This window comes from Protopterus annectens, chromosome 11.part0, assembly GCF_019279795.1.
Source record: "Protopterus annectens isolate FY-2018-M chromosome 11.part0, PAN1.0, whole genome shotgun sequence".
In the NCBI taxonomy this organism is placed as follows: Eukaryota; Metazoa; Chordata; order Ceratodontiformes; family Protopteridae; genus Protopterus; species Protopterus annectens.
The window spans coordinates 293,023,516-293,042,235 of NC_056745.1; the positions used below are offsets into that span (position 1 = coordinate 293,023,516).

Consider the following 18,720-nt stretch of genomic DNA (forward strand, 5'->3'; position numbering starts at 1 on the left):
AGTACTTGCATGTATTTGGTGATACTGTCCAAGCCACTCCAATAGTCTTGCTGCTCAGTTACATTTACTATTTGGATAACATAACAGTAATATTTCACAGTGAAATTGGTCACCCTTTGGAAAGGGCCTTATAGTAGCTGATTAGAGTAGTTGGTAACACTAATTGTTACCTTATAGCCTGGTAGGAGGGGGCATAGCTGAAGAATATGTGCCAGCCTTCCCCAGGAGTGTCTGTGTGTTTGAATATAAACCAAATGTCAACGTGTGTGTGTGTGTGTGTGTGTGTGTGTGTGTGTGTGTGTGTGTGTGTGTGTGTGTGTGTGTGTGTGTGTGTGTCTGCGTGTGTGTGTGTGTGTTTGCTACTTGGGCAGGAGCATGAAGCACTGGCTGGACAGAGAGGGTGCTGGAGGTTTTGGCTTGACTACTCAGCTGAGATCTGGACCCTATAGCTGTGCCAGTGAGGAGTCTTATTGGGGATCTGCAGAGAAAGGGAGAAACCAGCCCCAGACTGACTGTGCTCTCTGTGTGCTCTTAAGGGAAATTGCACTTTACTGTGTGTGTACTTGTTATCTCTCCAATATCCACACCCCTCACTGTTGCTAGTGATAAGGATTGAGGGTCCTTGATTTCTGGGCCAGTGCACAGGCGTCACAGGTGATCAGATAGATTAAACATAAAAGTAACTTCATTGCACTCAGAGGCAGTGGAAGTACAAGGAAGAGATTTAAATCCTTGTAAGGTTAAGTATTTTTTTTAATGAGCACAGGAGGCTTTGGTGTGACTGACCTGGGAGTCCTGTACACTGCAATGTTTTTGAGTTAAGCATTCCATAAGAACTTTTATAATACATAAAAACTTTAATAAAATAGTAGTAGAACAAAGACTAATATAAATTAATAAAAATATGGATCCCATGCCAGAAATAATTAATATGACTCACAACTGTTAGATAATGCTATAATAAAAAATTCTAAGAACAATTAAACCACTATTTAAATCATACATCACACCACACATGTATTATGCTCTCGTGTACAATGCCAAAAACTGTAAAATGTGTACAAAAATATATTTACATTAACAACCTTCTAAGAACCACAACATGATAGAAATATATATTAAATACTAATATAATATACTAATAACAATAATATATTAATATGTCTTTCATGCTCAGGAAATTTTTCATGTTCCTGAAGTGCCACAAACCTAAGGTTTGATTACATAAGTAATTTGGATTGAGAGGGTGAAACCTTTAGCAAGGATGGTATGGAGACATTTAAGGCTGAATTCCCCATCTTTGATCCAGAAGCAGAATTCAATAAATTAGTCATCACATCCCTGTCAAAAACATATTAAGATTAATGAAGGAGTTGGAATGTATGTCATGCACTACAGCACATGCACTCTGTATCACACAACAAAGAGAAAGTAGGGCAAAGCTGCTATATTTATTCATCACATTTTAATGAAAATTGAAAAGTGTACATGACCATCCTATTATATTTGACAGAAGTATCAGACAGCAAAACATTCCCTTAGTCTGTGGATTATATATGAATACATTGTACCTGAGATTGCAAAACCACTAAATCCTACTGCTAGTATTAGGAAGGAGATGGCCACGACTTTGGTATGAGAGTATCCAACAACTAAGAGCAAAGTTGCTTCCATACCAAACCCTGAAAAAAGAGAAAAGTTGATATCAGTATGTGAACCATATGTCTGAACAAGTTCAACATTCCTCTGCTTTGAAACAGGAATAAAATGACATGAAACAATGAAACAAAGAAGCCATTATAGCTTGACTACTCCCCCTCATTACATCCGAGTGACGCCTCCAGGTGCATCTGCAGTTACCTCCTACTGCTCCTCTAGGCGTCAAATATTGCTTGTTCATATTTGCATTAATAATTCCAAAACCATGCCCTGTACAAGGTATCAGAATATTTTATCCTGAAGCATACATGATGGCAAACACAATTGTATTGATATTTGACCTATGTCAATGAGTATTTGTTAGAATTGTAAGGTGACAACTTTATTTTTTAAAGGCTCAAGCCACGCCCACTAGGAGTTGAAGGTGCACAATCAAAAGAGCTGTACTGGAGGGAATGGACCAAAGTGTGCTTGATATCAAAATAGTTTTCAAGATTTAGAAACTGGATTAACTATTGATAAACAAATATTTTAAATGAGGTTCTCAAAATAGAACTTCCAGTTTTCAATAAACAATTAGTGAAATGTTTTAAATATGATTTGGAAAACAGAATTTATTTTACAGCTTTTGTCTCTTCAGTTAAGCACATTTTCCTACATCACAGGGATGCATAACAAAGGTTTCTTTTATCAAAACTGAAAGTATAATCATGGCACTCCATTCACTGCATAACAGTTCAGAATTTTAAACAATTTGTCAGATACTTTTCTTTTAAAATATGCTACACAATATCATTCCTCTGTTGCTTTGAAACTGCAGAACTTTGGGTGACAAACTGTAATTGGTCAACTTTATCTGAGAAATATGAAACCCCTTCAGGTTGCACTGGGCCTCAGTCCTCTCCCTTTGGCACAAATTCAGTACCATTTGTCATCAGTTTCATTTACTTCATCGTCTTACTTTCTTCATCTGAACTATGATATTTGGTTTTCTGTGAACCATTTTTTTTCATCTGGAGATTTTTGAAATCTGTGATGTACACTATTTCAGAATAATGGACGTAGTCATTGTAATCACTGTCAAGTAAAATGATAATTTAGCAATACAAATGAGAACACTTTCTGTCAGGTTTAAAGACTTCCTATATCTCCCTACTTAACTACACCAACTTTGAAGTTACACAAAAGCAGAGAGGGTGGAATATTCGAATATTCCTTTTTCTCAAAGTATGGACAACTTTACATTTGGTGTAATTAAATAGGAGGTATGGAGTACAACATTTCTTGCCTCCCTGCCAACAGCCTGACAAAATGTATGGCTTCTTATGATTGTAAGAAGAATACATTCCTGAAGCTTATGATGCAGTGTAAAGATAATGACAACTTAATGCTCAAAATTGAGACAGAAAAATTTGTTTCAGATATAGTCAATACTCTCTTACCAGCAACACACCAAACAGCCAATGCCTTTCTTCACTTTATTTTGGACCTGGTACCTCGGCAGTTCGCCTTCAAGGATCACATTTACTTGCTACAAACTGTTGGTTTTTATAGCACATATCCAAACAATTAAGCAATAATTCAATTAGTACAAAATTTCTTTTAAAGTGACCTTGTCAATAACAATATTCTGCACATATTATAAAAAAATACAAACAAAAAATAATACCCATAAATTCATTTTTGAATAGAAAACTCATTCTTTAAAAGATAAAAATTCATTTTGTATGCCAAAACATTACACATATTATTCAAAAGAATTTGTTATAAACACACACACACACATATATATTTTATTATTATATTATTTTGAATTAATTTTATATATTATTTAAATATTTTTTCAAAATATATTTTCTTAAATATTTTGAAATAATTGTTATTTATTTTCATTTATTTATTTCATATCTTCTAAGTCCATCATATCCCCAATTCTAAATTTAAACCATATGGCCTTAAAGTGTTGAACTTAAGAATCAATTTTGTCTCTAATTCTAATAGTTTGTTGGTGATGTTATCACCAATACAAACAAATGGTCTACCCAAGACTCCAAATCTTAAACTATCACTGTTACCTTCATGAATATCCACAAAATGTTTAGCTACTGGACTGAGTAAGTTAAAATTCCTAATGTCTCTCAGATGCTCTAAAATTCTGACTCTGACCATCCTCTTGGTCTGGCCAATATACCAAATATTGGCACAACTGCAGGTCAAGGCATATACTACCCCAATAGATTTACAACTAAAATAATGTTTAGGGGTATGAATAATACCATTAATGGAATTAATATTAACAACCTTATCACAAAGACTACAAGAGTTACACTTAAATGTGCCTGTTTTAGCCAACTGTGTAATTCTATCATTGCAACAGTTGTAGTTCAAAATGTTTTTCAAATTTTTCCCTTTTTGAAAAGAAAAAATGACATGATGGGGGAACAATTCACCTATGTTATCGTCCTCACTTACCAAATACCAAAACCTTCTAACTATACCAACTAATCTATTAGAGAATGTAGTATACTTAGTAACAAAAAATAATTTCTCCACATTCTTCTCTATTAGTGAAGGTCTACAGGTACCATGTTTAAATGTCATGATGTCTTTGTCCTTCCCATTGTTTTTTACCTTTACCATTGTGTTATTTAAAAGTAATTCATCATATCCTCTATCCCTTAATCTCAAAAAGACATCATTTAATTCATCATCAACATCTTTCTGTATACTAGTGTGAGAATGAATTCTCTTGAATTCTCCAAAGGGTAGTGCGTTTAACAAATGGGGGGGATGCATGCTGGAAGCATGCAAAAACATATTAACTGAAGTGCTTTTTCTGTACGGTCTAAATTCAATAACATTTTCTCTTATGAACAAAGTCAAATCCAAGTAGTTGATTTCATTCCTATCAATTTCATAAGAGAAAGAAAGACCATGTGTGTTATTATTCAAACTTTCAAAAAAATCATAAAATTCATGCATTTCCCCTTTACAAACAAAAATTAAATCATCAATAAAACGCTTGTATAGAACTACCCTATTCTTGAAAAATTCAGTGGGATAAATGAAGCTTCTTTCAAAAAAATCCATGTATATAACAGCATATGTGGGGGCAAAAGCTGCCCCCATAGCTGTTCCCTTGATCTGTAAAAAATATTCTTTATTAAACATAAAATAATTGTGCATTAAACAATATTCTAACAATAAGACCAAAAAATTAGTTCTGGGTCCCTCACCCAACATATTATTGATAGCTTCTAATCCCCATCTCTTATCTATGTTTGTATACAGTGACTTAACGTCAATGGTTACCCAATAGTACTCAGAATTCCACCTCAACTTGGAAATAACATTAATTAAATCATAAGTATTACTAATATGAGCACTAACTTTGTTTAAATACATCTTTAACTGAGAATCCAAAAAAATATTAACATTCTCCATGTATGAGCCTATTCCCGAGACTATGGGTCTCCCGGGAGGGTTAACCATGTCTTTGTGAATTTTTGGTAGGGCATATAATATAGGGGGATTCGGTTCTTTAATATACATCTTCTTAACATCACCATGTGAGAAAAAACCCAATCGTTCACCCTTTTCCAGTAAAAATAACAAACCTTCATTATAAATTTTAAGTGGATCATAATCAAGTTTTTTATATTCTTCAGCATTCATAAGCAATTTATAAACCATATTACAATAGTCTGATTTACTTAGAATTACCCAATTTCCCCCTTTGTCTGCACATTTAAAAATGTATTGGTCTTTAATGTCTCTTAAATTTTTTAAGGCTAACCATTCTTGCCTATTAAGGTTAAATTGTTTATTCTCCCCACAAAATTCCTTAAATGATGCCTCAATTTCTTTCAAAATCACCTTTTGAAACAATGTTATAGCTGGTACAACAATGGCTGGAGTAAAATTACTTTTAACATTCTTAAATTTTGGCATTTCTAATTTACCATACCCAGTCCTGTAGTTTTCATTACATTCATTTTCAATTTGGCAACTAACTGACATTTCAATATTCTCTTCTAGAAAGCTTTCATCATGTTCATAATTATATATTGAAACATTCATAAGACTTTCATCCAACTCTGTTTCCTCATTTTGTTCAATTTGTTCAAAGTATTCTGCATTTGGTGTTTTCTTTTTAACACATTTACTGAAATACACTCTAAGTAACAGTTTCCGAATGAAAGCCTTAACTTCTAAATAAATGTCAGCATATGTCGGAAAGAAAGTGGGAACAAACTTGCTCCCTTTGTTTAACACACTAAGCATGTCATTATCCAAATGCAAATCAGACAAATTTATACATTGTAATGTATTAGAATTATTCATACATACATTTTCTGCTATCAAATGTTCATTTATAACGACCCTTGCGGCCATTTCTTCCGTTCTTTCCTTTGTTCCAACCATCACTTTGAAAATTCACAGCTTTAGCGGAATTGGAAGCCTCAATTACATCCTCAGAAACTTCTCTGTTCTGAACCCGGCTAATGTTCTCGGTCCTGGCAAAAGAAACGTTCTTATTTGCAGCATGGCGTTCAGCCGATGAAAACGAAGCTGACATGTTTCTTCGTTTGAAACCTCTCGTCCAGCTTCTCCCCCTCGATTGGTTACGTCCCGACTCACGTTGCCAGCTGAAAATAATGCCGGTGTCATAGTCCTTTAAGTCCCGGACTAGTTTGGCACATTTTTTAAGCACTACATCCGCTTCCAATTTATTTATTTTTTCACTAATATCAAGCATTTGAGCTCTATAATTCACTTCAACCAAGAGTTCATTTTGCAGAGTGGAAATCTCTTGTTTTAGTTTCTCATGAGTTCTATTGTTACGCTTTACAAGCGTACGCAACCAACCCAAAGTACATTGAAGGGATGTTTGTTTCCACTCTTCAAGTAAGTCAGATTCTTCATCTGAAAAAGGTGCAGCCGGTAATTTATCTATTCGGAGCCCTCTCGGTGTGACATTTAGACTCAAATACTTTTCTAACAGTCTAGTATCATAATAGAGAGCGGATTCTTTAGCCATTAACTTGTTCAGAGTGCTAAAACGACCATCAGCTTCCACATTACCTCTCAGATTCCAAGGATCATTATCAATGAACTTCCTTTCACGTTCCGACACCATCTCCAAAAATGAAAGAGTCTCCATAGTAGAATTCTGCTCTGTGTTCCCATTATGTGACATGATGGAAATAAAAGGCAAAATTGTTCGGATTCTCCAAACAAAATTTTGTTTAGACTTAACCTCAAGATCAGCACGGCTTGGAAAAATAGACAAAAACACAGCAACAGCAAAACTATAGCAGCAACACACCAAACAGCCAATGCCTTTCTTCACTTTATTTTGGACCTGGTACCTCGGCAGTTCGCCTTCAAGGATCACATTTACTTGCTACAAACTGTTGGTTTTTATAGCACATATCCAAACAATTAAGCAATAATTCAATTAGTACAAAATTTCTTTTAAAGTGACCTTGTCAATAACAATATTCTGCACATATTATAAAAAAATACAAACAAAAAATAATACCCATAAATTCATTTTTGAATAGAAAACTCATTCTTTAAAAGATAAAAATTCATTTTGTATGCCAAAACATTATACATATGATTCAAAAGAATTTGTTATAAACACACACACACATATATATTTTATTATTATATTATTTTGAATTAATTTTATATACTTTTTAAATATTTTTCAAAAATTGTTTTCTTGAATATTATGAAATAATTGTTATTTATTTTTATTTGTTTATTTCATGTCTTCTAAATCCATCATATCCCCAGTTCTAGATTTAAGCCATATGGCCTTGAAGTATTAAACTTAAGAATCAATTTTGTCTCTAATTCTAATAGTTTGTTGGTGATATTATCACCAATACAAACAAAAGGTCTACCCAAGACTCCAAATCTTAAACTATCACTGTTACCTTCATGAATATCCACAAAATGTTTAGCTACTGGACTGAGTAAGTTAAAATTCCTAATGTCTCTCAGATGCTCTAAAATTCTGACTCTGACCATCCTCTTGGTCTGGCCAATATACCAAATATTGGCACAACTGCAGGTCAAGGCATATACTACCCCAATAGATTTACAACTAAAATAATGTTTAGGGGTATGAATAATACCATTAATGGAATTAATATTAACAACCTTATCACAAAGACTACAAGAGTTACACTTAAATGTGCCTGTTTTAGCCAACTGTGTAATTCTATCATTGCAACAGTTGTAGTTCAAAATGTTTTTCAAATTTTTCCCTTTTTGAAAAGAAAAAATGACATGATGGGGGAAAAAGGGAAAAATTTGAAAAACATTTTGAACTACAACTGTTGCAATGATAGAATTACACAGTTAGCTAAAACAGGTACATTTAAGTGTAACTCTTGTAGTCTTTGTGATAAGGTTGTTAATATTAATTCCATTAATGGTATTATTCATACCCCTAAACATTATTTTAGTTGTCAATCTATTGGGGTAGTATATGCCTTGACCTGCAGTTGTGCCAATATTTGGTATATTGGCCAGACCAAGAGGATGGTCAGAGTCAGAATTTTAGAGCATCTGAGAGACATTAGGAATTTTAACTTACTCAGTCCAGTAGCTAAACATTTTGTGGATATTCATGAAGGTAACAGTGATAGTTTAAGATTTGGAGTCTTGGGTAGACCATTTGTTTGTATTGGTGATAACATCACCAACAAACTATTAGAATTAGAGACAAAATTGATTCTTAAGTTCAATACTTTAAGGCCATATGGTTTAAATTTAGAATTGGGGATATGATGGACTTAGAAGATATGAAATAAATAAATGAAAATAAATAACAATTATTTCAAAATATTTAAGAAAATATTTTTTGAAAAAATATTTAAAAAATATATAAAATTAATTCAAAATAATATAATAATAAAATATATATGTGTGTGTGTGTGTTTATAACAAATTCTTTTGAATAATATGTATAATGTTTTGGCATACAAAATGAATTTTTATCTTTTAAAGAATGAGTTTTCTATTCAAAAATGAATTTATGGGTATTATTTTTTGTTTGTATTTTTTTATAATATGTGCAGAATATTGTTATTGACAAGGTCACTTTAAAAGAAATTTTGTACTAATTGAATTATTGCTTAATTGTTTGGATATGTGCTATAAAAACCAACAGTTTGTAGCAAGTAAATGTGATCCTTGAAGGCGAACTGCCGAGGTACCAGGTCCAAAATAAAGTGAAGAAAGGCATTGGCTGTTTGGTGTGTTGCTGCTATAGTTTTGCTGTTGCTGTGTTTTTGTCGAATACTCTCTTACCATTCTAGTTTATCTTCCTGGCAAACCACTTTTATACTCATTTCTTCTTGCTTGGTAAATTTAGAATTAAAACATAATTTTATTCTCAGATTATCCATGCTTTAATCATTTTCAAGACCTAGTTTGTCCAGTTCAGGGCTGTGGGGAACCAGATCCTATCCTGACAAGGAATTAGCACATTATTTACAAGCATTTCTAAAGCTCACCTCTGTGTTTTTATATGTTGTTTACATACTTTTGTCACATTTGTGAGTTTCCAACATACGTTGTGTCTCTATACATGGTCTTTATAGTATTCAATCTCTTTTGTTCAGCTCAATTTCTTTGAAAAAAATCATGAACTTATTTTAACAGAAGTTCTCTTCTTATATAAAATATTGTTGTAATTGCATTCAAAAATTGAAGGCTCAAGGAAACAAACTGATGCAGATAAAATCTAGAAGAACTTTAATCTAGGAAAGTTTTGAAATAAAAACTTGTTTAAAACTATGAGAGATAAATGCTTTCATTCACAAAACTACATGAACTTCATCAGATAAACATTGCTGGAAGTACACACAATTTGAAGCTTTTGAGTTCAATCACATGACTGGCAGGCCCCCAGGAAATGAAGCATCATCTTAAAGGAGTAACTAGAAAGAAATTCACAGTATGTACCACTGAGTCAATTTATCTGACATTTTCAAACAAGGAAAATATTACATATATATATATATATATCTATATATATATATATATATATATATATATATATATATATATATATATATATATATATATATCTATGGGTACATATTACGTCACCTAAAACTCATTTCAACTAAACTCATTTCACTGAAACCAAATCACCTAAAGTTCATTTCACCTAAAACTAATTTTACCTAAAACTAATTTCACTGACAAGTAGTACAATAAGGCAAGTCAAAGGTATATGTCCTTTTCCCCACTGTAGTATGGTCCTGGTGTAAGTATATATATTAAGGGGGGGCACAGCCCCCCACCCCACATTGGGGGGGGGCATAGCACCCTACTTATTTTGGTTTTATGTCATCTGGTTTTGTCTTACATTATTTGGTAAAATCAATACCAAACATGAAACACACCAAGTCCAGTCAAAAGTAAAATATGAAGTAAAAGCTGGAAACCAAAGAAAGTCAGGATAACCAGTAATCCACAAACGTTTATTGATAAACCACAGGCTAAGCGCTTTCTTCTTGTAAAAAAGACATCTTCAGAACCTTACTTTACAAAAGCAATGTGAGTTCAAATACTCTTACAAATCAAAGTAAAAAAGACACACCCTCACTCACACATCTCTCAGGATCAATCATTTGACCCCACAACTTAGAACAATAAAGACACATTACACCAAACTTTTGTATTAAAAACCACAATTTCCTTACATTAATATATATTCTTTAAAACACAGCCCTATGTGTACCTTTATGCTATTTAAATAATTTTCTTTTTATTCTATCTTAATTTTAATTCGCTAGCTATGGAGATATTCTAATTTAGTCCTGGCAAGGTTATTGCATCAAACCTAAGCTGCCACAACATCTCTTGGTGCAGCAGTTTATTCTTCCAGTCACCTGAAAACACTTGTAGTGATATTTGATCAACAACAAAAAATGTAAATTTAGTAAAATTGCTACAGGACATCAAGTGTCCTGCAAGTGCACTTTTGTGGTCTCCTTTTGATATACTATACAAGTGCTGATAAACTCTCTTGTTCAGTGCATTGTTGGTTTTTCCAATATAAAAAGACTGATGAGCATACTGCAAAATAGATAATTCTTTCTGAAGTGCAGTTGTATTTGCCTTCTTTCGCATATCTAACTATTCTGTCTTTGAGATACCCCTGGTGATCAGAATTAATATAACAACATTGATTGCATCTACTACACTTTCTAGTTGTAGGAAATACTATATTGTGTTGCACTGGGTTTCTTTCTAGAATAAAGATTACTTCTCTTTTTGTATGTAAATGTGGGGTCCTACTACCCAGTTTTTTGGTGTTCTCATCATAATTTAATATGTGCCAATTTTTAAAAATAATGTGTTCCCTATTTTTAACATCTAGTGTGTAGTGTACCACCATATTTGTAGCCATAGAAAGACTGGGTTGCATGTCTTGGGCATTGTTTAATACCTTAGTGAACCCAAATTTAATAATGGGTCCGTAGATAGTGGATCACTCACTTAACACAGATCTCGCTGTGTTATCCAGCAACTCACTAGGATAATCACGTTCTAAGAACATGCCCTTAATCAGGGCAAATTCATCTATACACTTTGCATCATCAGATGTTAATCTCGATGCTCTAATATATTGGCTTTTCACTATTCCCTTTTTTGATAATAGGGGTGGCAGCTTGAAAAAAAATAAATGGGTGTTACAGTGTGTAGGTTTTCTGTACATCCTGGTCGCAAAACCCCCCTCATTGAGTCTTGTAACTGTAATAACTGTAATAAGACAGCGAAATCTGTGTTAAGTGAGCGATCCACTATCTACAGACCCATTATTAAATTTGGGATCACTAAGGTATTAAACAATGGCCAAGACTATTATCAATCCCCTATTATCAAAAAAGGGGAATAGTAAAAAGCCAATATATTAGAGCATCAAGATTAACATCTAATGATGCAAAGTGTGTAGTTAAATTTGCCCTGATTAAGGGCATGTTCTTAGAATGTGATTATCCTAGTAAGTTGCTGGATAACACAACAAGATCTGTGTTAAGTGAGTGATCCACTATCTACGGGCCCATTATTAAATTTGGGTTCACTAAGGTATTAAACAATGCCCAAGACACGCAACCCAGTTTTTCTACGGCTACAAATATGGTGGTACACTACACACTGGATGTTAAAAATATTAAACACATTATTTTTACAAATTGGCACATATTAAATTGTGATGTAAACACCAAAACACTGGGTAGTAGGACCCCCACATTTACATACAAAAAGAGAAGTGATCTTAAAACTATTCTAGAAAGAAACTCAGTGCAACATGACAGAGTGTTTCCTACAACTAGAAAGTGTGGTAGATGCAATCAATGTTGTTATAGGGGTATCTCAAAGACAGAATAGTTAGATATGCGAAAGAAGACAAATACAACTGCACTTCAAAAAGAATTATCTATTTTGCAGTATGCTCATCTTGTCAGGCTTTCTATATTGAAAAAACCAACAATGCACTGAACAAGAGAGTTTAGCAGCACTTATATAGTATATCAAAAGGAGACCACAAAAGTGCACTTGCACGTCATTCGATGTCCTGTAGCAATTTTACTAAATTTACGTTTTTTGTTGTTGATCAAATATCACTACAGGTGTTTCTAGACAACTGGAAAAATAAACTGCTTCACCAAGAGATGTTGTGGCAGCTTAGGTTTGATGCAACAACCTTGCCAGGACTAAATGAGAATATGTCCATAGCTAGTGAATTAAAATTAAGATAGAATAAAATATAAAATGATTTAAATAGCATAAAGGTACACACAGGGCTGTGTTTTAAAGAATATATATTAATGTAAGGAAATTGTGGTTTTTAATACAAAAGTTTGGTGTAATGTGTCTTTAATGTTCTAAGTTGTGGGGTCACATGATTGATCCCGAGAGATGTGTGAGTGAGGGTTTGTCTTTTTTACTTTGATTTGTAAGAGTATTTGAACTCGCATTGCTTTTGTAAAGTAAGGTTCTGAAGATGTCTTTTTTACAAGATGAAAGCGCTTAGCCTGTGGTTTATCAATAAACGTTTGTGGATTACTGGTTATCCTGGCTTTCTGTGGCTTCCAGTTTTTACTTCATTATTTAGTAAAAGACAACTAGGTGGGGGCTGGGTCCTCCACACCCCCTAATGTGGGGGTCTGTGCCCCCACCCCCCTTAATATATATACTAACATCAGGATTGCACTACAGTGGGGAAAAGGATAGATACTTTTCAATTGCGTTAGAGTACTACTTGTCAGTGAAATTAGTTTTAGGTGAAATGAACTTTAGGTGATTTGGTCTTGGTGAAAAGAGTTTTAGGTGAAGTGATACATACCCATATATATATATATATATATATATATATATATATATATATATATATATATATATTGTACAAAATGCATTCCCTATAAAAATCAAAATAATGAAGACAAAATATGTAAAAATATATAAAATATAAATCCTGTATTTAGGGCTCATCTTTCTGATGCTTTTAACTTAAGCAAATATACTATTGAAACATGTTCATTGAGTCCTGGCCAATTATTGGCATTCAAACGCAGTTGCCAATATAATTCACATTTTTCCAGTAATAAGGTCGATGGACTTTCATTACTGTTGGAAGGCATTTGTTCCAAAATACAAAATTTGAACGTGTGGTGTGGGTAACATCTTATGTGTTTGCAGAGGGTGTTAGTCTCTTTTCTCATTATGATTTCATATAAATGTTCATGTTCTCTGTGTTTCCTATTAAAAAAACAGGGGCAGAACCTACACAGTGCACAATATACTATCTTTGTTGTAAAACTTTCAAATTTCTACCTCTTTTGAACATCACTCATGGGCCTGGCCCCACATAATTATGAATGGTATTCTCTTGAAGCAGAAAACACCAGTTCTTTTCCAGAATTTATGGAGACTTCCAGTAGAATTGGTTGTAAAAAAATAATTCCTAAAGATCTCTGTATTTGTGTTCATGGTCTCAGCCATGGGTGGCATTGATGTACTATCCCCATAATCTAGGACTTCCTAACTTCTGTTGTTGGTCACAAAAGGGCCTCCCAGAATTGATGCAAAATGATGACACATATTGATCACCCCTAGCATCAAGTTGTCTACAGATTTTGTAGGATAGCCACATTTTAAAAACATGTTTTTCAACAATATGCACTCATCCCAAAAGGCAGTATCTTCTGTGGTCATTCAGGCTGCCCTCACAAACTGTCCCTTGACCACTGCCCTTTTCTGTATTATAGGGTGCAAACTGTCAAAATGTTGAAAAGTGTTTGAATATGTGGGTTTCCTATAAATTCTGGAGGTGAATTTTCTGTTTGTGTTGTCATTGGCTGATCATATATCCAGGTAAGCTATGTTCATATCATTACTCTCATATTGAAATGCAAGAAACTCTATTTGATTAATATATGCCAAAAAATGGGGGATATCATGAGCTTCACCATCCTACGGGATGAAAATATTATCCAAAAAGAGGGTGTAGAATCTATATGATGCAAAAAAGAGTTAAATAAGAACTTTTTCTCCCATTGTATCATAATAATGTTGGCAATGACTTCCACACACTGCACCCGTGGCTACCTCTGCTTGTTGTAAGAATAAATCATCTCCAAATTTAACAGAATTGTGTGTATATGTCCAGCAATGTTTATCTGATGAAGTTCATGTATTTTTGTGAATGAAAGCACTTATCTCTTGTAGTTTTAAACAGTTTTTATTTCAAAAAGTTTCTAGATTAAAGTTCTTAAGAATTTTATCTGCAGCAGTTTGTTTCCTTGGGCCTTCCATTTGTGTTTTAATCTGTATTTCTTCAGTTTGTTTTTGGCCTACATTCAAAAATAAACGTTTTAATATTATATCATGACAAGAAACCTTTTCTGCACACTTTTCAGACACGTCTCAAGTATAATTGCAGTATTGTTATAAATCATTAAATCAGGTGTGGTCTTGACTGCTAATACAGTCCTAAGTTTTGAAATGTTTACCCCTAAAGTTATGTAGAGTATCCCTGGATAGTTTTACTAACTTCATGTAAAATGGGCTTTTGTTTATACGTTCATAGTTTCATAGATTCATAGTTGTGCATTAGGTTAACAACTGCTGAGGACTTTTTTAACCTAGCCATACATCCCAAATCTCTTACAAGTGGGATATGAGACATTTACAAGCAGAGACCTGGGAAATGAACCATTTATAGGCTGCCTGTGTCCATTAGAGTCACAGGTGCCAAACCAGGGATGAATTTCCTGTTCACCATAAAATTTTCCAAGTTGCATTTGAATTAGGTATGAATTTGAGTGGGCACCCACAGTGGTGCAGCAGTTAGTGTTGTCACCTCACAGCAAGGGGTTCTCCGATTCGATTCTCGGCTGGGGTGCCTTCTATGTGGAATCTACATGTCCTTCCTGCAGCTGTGTGGGTTTCCTTCAGGTGCTCTAGTTTCCTCCTACACTTGAAAGACATGCAGTAGGTGGATTGGAGACTATAAATTGGTTGTAGGTATGAGTGCATATGCGACTAAATGGTACGGATGAATTACTGCAACAGGGCTAGCCACCTGGCAGTGTAAACCTTGGCTTGCGATGATTGTCACTGTTGAAGTGACACCCTAACCCCATGTAAAAAATGGGAAAAAGGGGTTGAGGATGGATGGATGAATTTGAATTGGGTTAGGGAGGAGTTCTGCTTCACATGGATAGGGAGCCTGTTCCAAAGAAGGGGTAGTCTCTGGGTACATACCTGTCTAATCAGCATCTCCTATTTATTTCATAGGTAAGGTTTAAGTCTTTAGAACAGGTAATTATGGTACTATTTATTTTGAGAATATGCGGTCCATCTGATTGGGGTCTGGCGATGCTTTGTATGCCAGGCAGAGATCTACCCTCAACACCCAGTAGGAGACTGAATATAAGGATAGGGCACTGAGGTGGTCTGCATAGGACATTTTACTTATACCCTGTATTATTTTAGTAAAGAATCTGTAGATGTTCCAGTTGTTGGATGTGCCTGGTTAGGTACATACCAAAGGGGGCATTGTCCTCAGTGATAGGTCTAATGAATGCCACATACAGTGAAACAATGACTTATCTGGAGCTAGACACCATACCTTTGTTTATAACTCTTAGAAGTGTGTTGTCAATATTATAGTTACCAGGAGTGTCTGGCTTCCCAAAGGATACTGTTATGTATTTCTTGGAATTTAGTTTTAGTCCATGAATCTGACACCGGTTATTTGTTTGTGTCAGTCCATCTTGGAGAACATTAGTTACAGTGGGGGATTCTATGACTGCTCTTAATGTACAATCACCTGATGATTTGATCTGCCAGGGGTCCTTGACATTGGCTTTGATTTCAGAGAAGTAGATGCCAAAAAGAAGGGGTCCCAGGACTAAACCTTGAGGGACTTTGCTGGTAACTGGCCTCTTTGGAGTGGTGGACTTCCGAATTTTAACTTTCTGAATCCTGTTTATGAACCAACTGGCTATCCACTGGGTGACAAAAGGGTTTAAACCTAACCTCTTGGGTTTGTCAACAATGCCTAAGTGTGGCATTGTGTCAAACACCTTGGGCAGGTCAAGGTAGGTGTCTGAACCATTTTGCTCTCATCCATTGCTTTGGTGACCTTCTCAAAGAAATCCACCAGGTTGAATTGGCATGACCTTCCTTGATAAAAACAAACTAGGTTGGGTCCAGTGTCTGGAGGTTTTCTATGTCATTATTGATCATTTCCATGATAATCCTTTCCATGGCTTTGCATGCGAAATTAATGAGACTTATGAGTCTGTAGTTTCCAGGGCCTGTAGATGGCCTGCCGTTATGCAATAGGATGACAGTTGCTGTTCTCTATTCATCAGGCACTTATCCTGTTTGGAAGCTATGGTTAAATAGTGATGTTTCTTTCCTGTTATTTAGAAGGCAGCCTGGGATATTGTCAGGGCCAACTGATGCAGTGTTCTTAACCTTGGAAAGAGCACTGAGAACCTGTTCCCTAGTGATAGTGTGGGGGAGTATATTTGATGGTATTTCCTAAGGGAAGTCTGGGGGGGCAGACAGGGGTAAAGTTACAGTTGAATCTGTGGTCCATTAACAATGAGCTCAACATATTTACTTTGAGATTATGGACATAGATAAAGAATGCTTTGTTGTTGTCCTTGTCCTGGGAGGCATAATTTACCTCAAAATTTACTTTGGTAGACTTTATTTGTGCTCTGAGTTGTTTGTTTAGTTTGATGAGAGTGCTTTTATCCTGCTGGGTGCTGCATCTCCTAATTTTGCATGATTTTCTTCTTTCTGTTATACATAGTATTAATGTTGTGATTCCACCAGGGTAGCTTGTTTTTGAGTTAATTCTGTACTTCATCTTGGTTGGTACAGCTGCCTCTATGCAGCTATTGACATGCTTGAACTGGGTTTCTGTGAACAGTTCCACATAGACAGCAGTGCTTTTATGGTTTTTAGGAGCTACTACTGCCAAACGGATATTACTATTTTCTTTTGATGTAAACATTATTAAAATAAAAGTTATATGTCTGCTTCTAGTACTGAAACATATAACCTTGGGTTTTAATGTAAACGAGACTGCTAGCAACCTTTCAAATGGTAGGCATACTCAGAGTGCACTGGGTTATAGAGGAGTTGATATATTCAGGTTGTTTCCACTAAGGAAAATAACATTCTCATTTTTCATAATTTTGGATGCTCCAATTGACTTTTGCAACAATTCAAGTGTATCAAGGTATTCATATACTCTGTAAACTTTTAAATCTTTTTATTTTTAATAGGTTCATAGGAGATTACTAGGCTAGCAGCTTAAGAGCCTTTTCAAGCCTAGCCAATATAATTCAATTTTACCCAATATATGGCCACTAGACTGCAAGCCGATGGCAAGAATTTGTACCTATGCCTTGAGTATTTTACAGTTTGTCCCTGTCCTAAAGGAACATAGGCATTACCCTGGATGTGAATTTGTGATACCCCATCCATTGATCCTAACTGCATTTGAAGAGGGCTCTGGTTAATGTGAATAGGAAGGCTGTTCCAAAGAAGGGACAATCTCTGAGAGACGTATCTGTCTCTCCAGCATGTTTCATTTGAGCCATTTAGATCCTTAGACTGCAAGGCTCTCATGCTTTTGCCTTGCAGATGTGTAGTAGCTCCATCAGGGTTAGATTTGTGAGTGCCTTATAGGTCAGGCATAGTTCTATTGGTAGGAGACAGAGTAAAGGGATAGGGCTTTTAGTCTGTCTGCATAGGACATGTTGCTTACACCCTGTATTTTCTTTGTGAGGGACCCCTGAGGTCACTCCACCTGCTGTAAGTGCCTAGTCTAGTACATGACAAATGGCACATTGCACCTGATTATTGGTCTAATGAGGTTGAGTACAGAAGGACTATAATTTCCTTGGATGTGGATGTTATACCTTTACTCAAAAGTTCTGCCACATAGAAGGACTTCCTCACCACTGTGAACATACAGCAGTCAAAGTTCAGGCTACTATCTAGCTGTGTACCTGGATCTCTCAGTCTACTCTTAGGGGTGTGCGCTTGACATTGTAATTTGTAGAGGTATTTGATTTCCCAAAGGGTATGATAATGCATTGTTTCACATTAAGTTTTAGACCATGGGTCTGGCACCAATAATTTGTCTAATCTAGTAACTGGCCTCTTGCTGGATTTGAATTTGCCCACTTTAGCCACATGTCCTGTATGTTAGCCAATTGGCTATCCATCTGGTGACATAGGGATTTATGCCCAGTTTTGTGAGTTTATTTATAGTACCTGATTGGGGAATTGTGTCAAATGCCTTGGCCAGGTTGAGGTAGGCAGTATGTATTGTTTTACCCTCATCCATTGCCTTAGAGACTTTCTCAAAGAAATCCACCAGATTCAGTGGCATGACCTGCCCTTGACAAAACTGAATTGGGTCATGTCTAGTGTTTGGAGGTTTCCTACTACATTATTTATCAGGTCCATGAATATTCTCTCCATGATCTTACA

General features: G+C 35.0%; 1 protein-coding gene across 1 annotated transcript in view; it reads right to left on the reverse strand.

Annotated features, from left to right (window-relative positions):
• The window catches only part of SLC17A8 (solute carrier family 17 member 8), a 530,762-nt gene that overhangs the window by 107,655 nt on the left and 404,387 nt on the right, over nucleotides 1-18,720 (reverse strand). The window contains exon 10 of the mRNA XM_044087789.1: nucleotides 1,572-1,682. Within this exon, the coding sequence (XP_043943724.1) occupies nucleotides 1,572-1,682 (111 nt within the window). The remainder of the gene's footprint in view (nucleotides 1-1,571; nucleotides 1,683-18,720) is intronic.